Source organism: Palaemon carinicauda, chromosome 22, assembly GCF_036898095.1.
Source record: "Palaemon carinicauda isolate YSFRI2023 chromosome 22, ASM3689809v2, whole genome shotgun sequence".
Lineage (NCBI taxonomy): Eukaryota > Metazoa > Arthropoda > Malacostraca > Decapoda > Palaemonidae > Palaemon > Palaemon carinicauda.
In genome coordinates, this window is record NC_090746.1 from 5,760,074 (window position 1) to 5,770,073 (window position 10,000).

The 10,000-nt window shown below is 33.8% G+C and overlaps 1 protein-coding gene across 1 annotated transcript in view; it reads left to right on the top strand.

The window, feature by feature from the left end:
• The window catches only part of LOC137616751 (alpha-actinin-1-like), a 37,233-nt gene that overhangs the window by 25,407 nt on the left and 1,826 nt on the right, over positions 1-10,000 (top strand). Inside the window, exons 5-7 of the mRNA XM_068346752.1 lie at positions 2,152-2,263; positions 3,753-3,917; positions 8,217-8,311. Coding sequence (XP_068202853.1) covers positions 2,152-2,263; positions 3,753-3,917; positions 8,217-8,311 — 372 coding nt within the window. The remainder of the gene's footprint in view (positions 1-2,151; positions 2,264-3,752; positions 3,918-8,216; positions 8,312-10,000) is intronic.

A 10,000-nucleotide genomic window follows, 5' to 3' on the forward strand; every position in this document is an offset into this window, starting at 1 on the left:
AGAAGAAGAAGAAGATGAAGAAGAAGAAGAAGAAGATGACGAAGAAGAAGCAAATGAAGAAGAAAAAGAAGAAGAAGGGGAAATTTGAAGAAGATGAAGAAGAAGAAGAAGAAAATTATGAAGAAGAAGATGAATAAGAAAAGAAGAAGAAGAAGAAGAAAAAGATAAAGAAGAAGGAGGAATTTGAAGAAGATAAAGAAGAGGAAGAAGAATATGAAGAACAAGAAGAAGAACAAGAAGAAAAAAAGAACAAGAAGAAAAAAAGAACAAGAAGATGAATAAGAAAAGAAGAAGAAGAAGAAGAAGAAAAATAAAAAGAAGAAGGAGGAATTTGAAGAAGATAAAGAAGAGGAAGAAGAATATGAAGAAGAACAAGAAGAACAAGAAGAAAAAGAGAAGAAGAAGATGAATAAGAAAAGAAGAAGAAGAAGAAGAAGAAGAAGAAGTTCTGGATCAATCCTATCAAAGTCCCTCCCACTCGCCAATCCAACATGGCCGCCCCCTATCCTTCACTCGTTATTGGTCTGTAACCATCAATTTGACGAGATTTATAATTGAAGTCGGCTCGAGCACATTACTTAGGATAATAGCCACCTGTCCGCGTCCCCTAGGGACAGATGAAAGTTTCTTCCCGTGCATTATCTTCCGTCTTTCTGCGTAGTGTTCACTCGTGAATTTCTAAATCTGGCAATTTGATAATGGTTGAATGAGTGGTTCTTCTTAACTCTAAGAAAACCCGTTATTATTCATATTTTCCTTTTAAAGAAACCTAATTTTACTGCTTCTGTTTAATAACTTGCCCACGCACGCAAACGCTTACCACACCTACACGCTCTTAGCATAAACAGATGTATTTCTATGTTGTATATGCATGCATGTATGTGTGTGTACGTATGTACATAAGTAAATGCAAGGTAGGTAAATTGGTTTACACGGTATTAGTGACGTAAGGAAACTTAAAAGGGAGTGAAATGTGAAAATAAGAAGAAGCAATAGGTGGAAAGATGGAGAAAAGAGTTTTGAGATCATTTATTCATTTGGAAAGAATGGAGTAAAACAGGCCATTATTATTATTATTATTATTATTATTACATGCTAGGTTATAACCTTATTTGGAAAAGCAAGATGTTATAAACCCAAGGTCTCCAACAGGGAAAATAGCCAAGTAAGGAAAGGTAATGAGGAAATAAACGAACTACAAGAGAAGTAATTAACAATTAAATATAGCAGTGACAATAAAATAAATCTCATAAATAAACTATAAAAACAAGAGGAAAATAAACAAGATAGAATAGTGTGCCCGAGTGTACTCACAAGCAAGAGAACTCTATCCCAAGACACTGGAAGGTCATGGTACAAAGGCTATGGCACTCTCTCTCTCTCTCTCTCTCTCTCTCTCTCTCTCTCTCTCTCTCTCTCTCTCTCTCTCTCTCTCTCTGTCTCTCTCTCTCTATTAAAGTTATTGCGCTGAAATTTCAATTCTCCTTCAGATATTGCATGACAAAATATTGGAAGAAATCAGCTTCACTAAGGTTGTCAAATGTGATATTTATTGAATCGAAAGAACTTTAGCAAGACTTCGTAAACATTTCTCAGAAGGAAAAACTGGTAAACATTCTAATATGAATATTCTAATAATAATAAATTCCTGAAAATTTACCAAGCACGGATAACCTTCATCAAAATATCATACTTGACTGAATAAAGTTATGTTCGTCCACGGTAATGGCTAAATTACGTATCAATGTGCTGTACTTGTGTACGTGAGCAGGCACGCACACGCAAGCGTACATATATATATATATATATATATATATATATATATATATATATATATATATATATATATATATATATATATGTACATATATATATAATATATATATATATATATATATATATATATATATATATATATATATATATATATATATATATATATATGTATATACACACACTCAAATACATACACTCGCATATATACATATACATATATATATATATATATATATATATATATATATATATATATATATATATATATATATATATAATATATATATATATATATATATATATATATATTTATATTTATATCATTATTATTATTATTATTATTATTATTATTATTATCATTATTATTATTATCAGGGAGAAGATGACACAGGCCGTGGTAACAAGAAAACCCAAAAAGAGAAAATTCTGGATTGGTGCAAGATGATAACTGATGATTATCCAAACCTCAATATTAAGGACTTTTCAAGTAAGTGTAACAAACAACTTTATTATTATTATTATTATTATTATTATTATTATTATTATTATTACTTGCTAAACTACAACCCTAGTTCGAAAAGCAGGATGCTATAAGCCCAGGGGCCCCAACAAGGAAAATAGCCCAGTGAGGAAAGGAAACAAGGAAAAATTAAATATTTTCAGAACAGTAACAACATTAAAATAAATATTCCCTCTATAAACTATAAAAAGTTTAACAAAACAAAAGGAAGAGAAAGTAGATAGAATGGTGTGCCCGGGTTTACCCTCAAGCAAGAGAACTCTAACCCAAGACAGTGAAAGACCATGCTATGGCACTAACCAAGACTAGAGAACAATGGTTTGATTTTGGAGTATCCTTCTCCTAGAAGAGCTGCTTAGCATCGCTAAAGAATCTTATATCCTTGCCAAGAGGAAAGTAGCCACTGAAGAGTTACAGTGCAATAGGTAACACTTTGGGTGAAGAAGGGGAGAATATGTAAAGAATAGGGCAGACTATTCGGTGTGTGTGTGTGTGTAGGCAAGGGGAAAGTGAACCGTAACCAGAGAGAAGGATCCAATGTAGTAATATGCAGCCAGTCAAAAGACCTCATAACTATCTAGCTTCAGATAAGTTGATTTGTAAATGTTACCATATGACGAGCCTAGGTTTTACCTAAACACAATCATTAGAGGTTCTACGTAGGCCTATTCAATTATATAGGTTATACACGGTTAAAAATTTGCCGTAAAAAAAAAATTAAAAATAAACCGGTAAAAATCCTGGGTTGAATCTTGCCAGGTATTTAACGTTTTCAAAAACTGACATATTGACGTTAAGGAGTGATATAACGTTCACCAACCTGTAAAATATAATAACAAAGTTGGGTAAATATGACTGAGAACAGTATATTTTGTCGGAGAATTTACGATTAAAAATGCTGTTTATGTTTAACAGTGTAGTGTAAAGTCGTTCTCTTAAATCTATGGTGATTATCTAATTGTCTCCAGAAAACGTAAGATAGGTTGGAGAAACCAATGTTTTGGTATGAAGTCCATAATACACACACACACACACACACATATATATATATATATATATATATATATATATATATATATATATATATATATATATATAAAGATTGATATATATAAATATGTAAATATATGATAATTTATATGTATATTTGTATAAATTTTCATATATATGTAAATATTCCAATATGTGTATTATATACAGTATATATATATATATGTATGTATATATGTATATATATATATATATATATATATATATATATATATATATATATATATATATATAGATAGATATATATATATATATATATATATATATATATATATATACACATACATATATATATATATATATATATATGTATATATATGTGTGTATATATGGATGTGTGTGTATGTGTTTGTATGCAGCATATGCTTTAGTCCTAATATATCATCTTAATCATTTTCTTCCATAGGTTCGTGGAGTGACGGTATGGGATTCAATGCTTTGATCCACGCTCATCGCCCTGACATAATAGATTACGACTCCCTTGCGCCAGATGAGCCCATTCGAAATCTCAACAACGCCTTCGATGTAGCTCATAGAGAGTTGGGAGTCGAGAAAATTCTCGATGCTGAAGGTAGGAGAAGGTATTCAATCTCTCTCTCTCTCTCTCTCTCTCTCTCTCTCTCTCTCTCTCTCTCTCTCTCTCTCTCTCTCTCTCTCTCATTTCTGGGATATGTCTCCAAATCAAAGACGTCTTTTCAAATTCTCAGTCTCTCTCTCTCTCTCTCTCTCTCTCTCTCTCTCTCTCTCTCTCTCTCTCTCTCTCTCTCTCTCTCTCTCTCTCTCATTTCTGGGACATCTCCAAATCAAAGACGTCTTTTCAAATCCCTCTCTCTCTCTCTCTCTCTCTCTCTCTCTCTCTCTCTCTCTCTCTCTCTCTCTCTCTCTCACATTTCTGGGACATCTCCAAATCAAAGACGTCTTTTCAAATCCTCTCTCTCTCTCTCTCTCTCTCTCTCTCTCTCTCTCTCTCTCTCTCTCTCTCTCTCTCTCTCTCTCTCAAACTATTTGACCCTATTTTCCTGTTTGATTCATACACAGAACATTATTGTCAAATTTCATGATCATATCATAATTTGCACTAAGGTTTTTTAGCAAAACTACAAAACAAGGACACGTCTGGTGGCCATCTTGAGAAAATGGCCGCCATGTTGAACGTTTTTCGTGACTAGCACCTTTTTTTCTGAAAAAAAAGTGACCTATTAGCAACAATCGTGCCAATTTTCATGCTTAAATCACAAAATCTGCCTTAACCTGCTCCACTGTATCACTCCCACTTTAGTATTCTATTTGGAAGCTGAAGAGGATATTCATTGGTTAAATTTCTACTTCAACGAAAGAGAAGTACATTTTTCGACCGCCCCACTATTATTCTCATTTAAGGTAGACATGTTATAGGCGTCATATATGTATTAGATCCTCTAGGTCCTCTAGGATCATTTTTGAAATTACGCTTATACATTCTTTGGAAAGGTCTAAGACGTCTTTCTTTCTCTTTCTCCAGTTACGGGACCACATCGAATATGTGATGTTCCTTTCTTTTATTATTATTATTATTATTATTATTATTATTATTATTACAATCCTACTTGGAAAAGTAGGATGCTATAAGCCAAGGGGCTCCAACAGGGAAAATTAGCCCAGTGAGGAAAAGAAATAAGAAAATGGATAAACTACAAGTAACGAAAAATTAAAATATCTTAAGAAGAATAACAATATTTTAAATTACCAAAGGCTTATGAGACATTCTGGACAGTTTGCTGACTATGCCTTTGTTATAAGATGGATGAAACATTCAATTATAGTTCAGGTTCCTCATACAATTGAATCCTTGATGATTATTGTCCATCTATGGAACATCACTTATCTTCTACCGCTTTCAGTCTGTTATTCATTGCTATCTGGTGATCTTTTCGTAGTATACTCCTCTATGCAATTTTCTACTATTGAGCTTACTCTTCACAAATTGATCCCTGGTTTTAATGAAACTGAATTATATCTTCGTTGTTCACAGTATTCATCAGCTAAACACCTACTGGATAATGTATATGCTATCTATATGCCATTTGGTTCATGATTCTTAACACTTTTTTCCAATAAGTTTTTTTTTCAGTTCATACTTTTGCCCCTCCGTATTCTTTTTTTTTTTTTTTACTCACTTCTACAGTATAGTTGCCGCAAAGATTCCGGGCGAAATAAGCAATACCCTTGATGACGTCATAGCCAATCATGTTGTGTCCCACGTTAACAGGTTACAATACATCCCTTTACAAATGTCAAACTATACAAACTTAAAATCCCTTACAAATCTCAAACTATACCAACTTAAACAAACCTATAATCAATTTAAGGGGATATGTTGTGACCACTGTTAACGTAGGAGAAACCATGATTGGCTATGACGTCATCAGAGGGAGGGGCTTATTTTGCCGGGAATAACTGCAACGTTAGTCATCCAATCTAGATTCGATCTTCCTTCATACATCAATTCTAATCTTGAGATAACTCCTGGAATGTGATGTTTACTTATTTCTCTGTGAATTATTTCATTTTATCGCTTTATGTTTCTGTTTTGATGACATTGTTCAATTTCTCTATCCAGACATTATTCATTGCTATGGTTATTTCAAACTTATATTTAAAAGGTTAAGGTCAAATCTGTTGAAATATGTTTTCTTAAGGCATGAAGCTGATATCGTATTTGGACGACTTCTTCCTCTTCGATTACAGTTTATTAGAAACCATTTGATTAAGCAATAATCCCACTTGTTTTTCTTGCATTTGACGTTTCTATTAGTAACGCTTTTTCAAGCGTTGAATAGAACAGAGAAAAAAAAGTGTTTTTCTTCCTCTGCGGTGAAAGTACACTCGCCAGCCCATCACATCCCAAAGTAGTAAAGCACTCTGAGAGTACAGACCTCCGCCACGACAGCTTATTTCTTGAAACTAGCTTGCCTTACCCAGAATCAATATAGATCGTAGGCGTTCTCTTCCGTCGACCTTTTCCTCGACCTTGCCTTGACCTTTGACCTAGGACTTTCAAAATTGAATCACTTCCACATATCAACAAAAGAATTAATCACTGAGAGTTTCACTACTCTACGAATATAATTGTGGCCAGGAAGTAGTTCACAAACAAACAAACAGACAAATGGACAAACAAACAAACGGGCGAAAACATAACCTCCTTCCAACTTCGTTGGCGGAGATAATTACTATGTAGAATTCAGAAATACTCTAGTTTCTTTAAAAAATCTCACCTGATTCCATTTCTCATGAGTCCTCCAATCATCTTTCATTGCACCTTATTACCTCCGCCAACGAAGTTGGAAGGAGGTTATGTTTTACCCCCTGTTTATGCGTCTGGTTGTTTGTTTGTTTGTAAACAGCTTTCTGGCCACAATTTTAATCGTAGAGTAATGAAACTTACAGGATTAACTGTTTATATAAAAAGCTGGAAATGGTTAAATTTTGTATGTTCACGGTCATAGGTAAAGGTCACGGTCAAGCAAAATGTCCAATTCAAGTCATCAGCCATAAGTTTAGACATCATTGTCACAGAGACTTCAAACTTGGTTCAAATTTGAGTGTACGAAAATCCACGCCCATCAATACATGTTAAGGTCAAAGGTCTGGGTCAAGGTCGAGCAAAAGGTCGAGAAATAAGCTGCCTCGGCGGATGTTTGCGCTCTACTGAGTGCCCCTCTAATTCATTTTTGTTATTGACCTCCCTCTTTCACGTTTCACGATAAGCTGACCTCTTTATTCAACTCCTTTTACAATAGGGTAATTTCATATATCGATGTGACGTCAATTAAGCACATTATTTGCGAGTTTTATTATTCCATTTAGTCGTTTAAGATTTAAGAAGACTATATAAATTTCTTTAAAGTTCGTCTTCACTAAATTATAATTTGCCATGAAACCCCATTTCAATAATAATAATAATAATAATAATAATAATAATAATAATAATAATAATTATTATTATTATTATTATTACTATTGTTGTTGTTGTTTTTGTTGTTGTTGTTGTTGTTGTTATCCTTATTATTATTATTATTATTTGCTAAGCTAAAACCCTAATTGGAAAAGCAGGATGTTATTAGCCCCCAAGGGCTCCAACAGGGAAAATAGCACAGTAAGAAGAAATATATAAATAAATTACAAGAGAAGTAATTAACAATTAAAATCAAATGTTTTAAGAACAGTGACAAAATTGAAATAAATATCTCATATATACAATATGAATAACTTAAATAACAAGAGAAAGATAAATAAGATATAATAGTATGACCAAGTGTACCCTCAAGCAAGAGAACTCTAACCCAAGATACTGGAAGGCCATGGTACAGAGGCTATGGCACTTCCCAAGACTAGAGAACAACGGATTGACTTGGAGTGTCCTTCTCCTAGAAGAGCTGTTTACTATAGCTAAAGAGTCGAAAGTAGCCATTGTGCTGATTGTGACACCCATGTTAATGGCAGAAACCCCAAAAGCAATAATAGTAATTGAAAAAGCTTCAGGCATTTTCGATTTTAGTAGTAGTAGTAGTAGCAAAAGTAGTAGTAGTATTAATAGTAGTATTAATAGTAGTAGAAGTAGTAGTAGTGGTAATAATAGTAGTAGAAGTAGTAGTAGTGGTAATAATAGTAGTAAGAGTAATAGTAGTAGTAGTAGCAAAAGAAGTAGCAGTAGTAGTAGTAGTAGTAGTTGTTGCAATAGTAGTGGTAGAATTAGTAGTAGTGGTGATAGTAGCATTGGTAGTTGTAGTAGTAGCAATAGAATAACTCTGGTCATCTACAGTAGAGTCTCTTCTAACCTTACCAAGAGGGAAGCGGCTAGTGATATAATCCCCTTCCTGTGTTACAGACATTGCAACGAGTCACCCTGATGAGAAGAGCATCCTGACTTACTTAGCATCTCTATACCAGAGTCTGGGTCACTTGAAGAAGCCGGATGTAAAGGTATGAACAAGATTAGCTTGGTATTTTATTAAGTAGAAAATAACTTTTGGAGGGTGTTAGAGATTAATGGGACTATAGTCAATTCTTTTTAGCGAGGCAGAATTGCACCGACTTGCAGGGGTGCCCTTTTAGCTCGGAAAAGTTTCCTGATCGTTGATTGGTTGGACGAGATCATTCTAACCAATCAGATAGCAGGAAACTTTTCCGAGCTAAAAGGGCACCCCAGTGCAAATGCGCCTCATTAAAAAAAATTGAGTAGAGTAACGGTTGCCTGTTACCGAATCTTGTGTCCATGATTTTATCAGATTTATCATTGGATAGCCCTAAACCTTTAAACACAACAATCATACTACAATACTTAAATTTTGTATGTCATAAGTTTAAAAACAAACACGTCATTACTGTATACATATCTTATTAAAAACCCATTTTCTTCCGAGCATATGAAGTGTAATTATCAAATATTTTTCATTTCCAATTGATTCGTCAGAAATCGATCCTAGATGATTTTCTAACCAATAATTGACCTTCGAAAATCCCCTTATTTCCCTCATTCTCGTAGCTGAATATTACTTCATTTGCATATTTCCTTTTTTTAGCGAGAATTTTGCCAATACTCTCAAGTCAATGTGAGTTTCACTTATTTTCTATTCATATCGAGGTCCATTTGCACCATCTGGATATTCATTACAACTCTTTGATCATGATTGTAAAAATTCATATGAAAATGTAGTGTAGTTACACTGTTAAAAGAAACCATAATTTCAGTCGGAAATTCTTCGCAAAAATATACGATTCTCAGCCATATTTCAGTAAAATACAGGCGACCGTAATTTTTACCCTACTTTCTTATTATCTTTTACGGGTTTGTGACCGTAATATCACTCCTTTACGTCAATATATCCGTTTTGAAAAAAGGTAAATGCCTGGCAACATTTATTCCAGAAGTTTTACCATATTGTGGCAAATCTTTAACAGCGTAAGATATTTCATCATACCCTGGAGAATGAAAGTTATAACATTTTAATAAAAAGGAATATGAAAATATGCAACGTAATTACTGTTATACATGAACTTCTACAGCTATCCAAAAAAAACTTCATAGCAAGTAAAGATCCCACCATTACATGATGTCTGTTTCCCATGGAGAATATTCAATAAGTATTCCTCGGCTTAATGCTATCTTGTTCTTCCTATATAGTGATTTCAATTGTAAAACTTATTCCAAGATTTAATATGTGACTATTAACATCGAGAAATCTATGATTAAAAAATCACCCAATTAATTGTTTTAAAACATCCATGTCACTCTTCATAGGATCTGTTTCGATTTTTATTATATATACGAATTAAATTATGTATTTTTTTAATGGTTTAAAGGCTGCTCATGAATGGCAGAGGCAAAGGACAGTGCCATTGCCCTACCAAGCAGGTCAATGCCCTAGAGACTGACCATATTATACATATGATCATCACCTAAGCCTTCTCTCCACCCAAGCTAGGACCAAGGAGAGCCATGCAATGGCTGTTGATGACTCAGCAGATAGACCTCTAGGTTCCCTCAACCCCCCCCCCCCCATCCTTAGCTCACAAGGAGGGTGAGGTTGCAGCGACCAAAGGAACTAACGAGTTTGAGCGGGACTCGAACTTCATCATGTTTCATGCCTATTCTTCGTTTGCATTAGGATG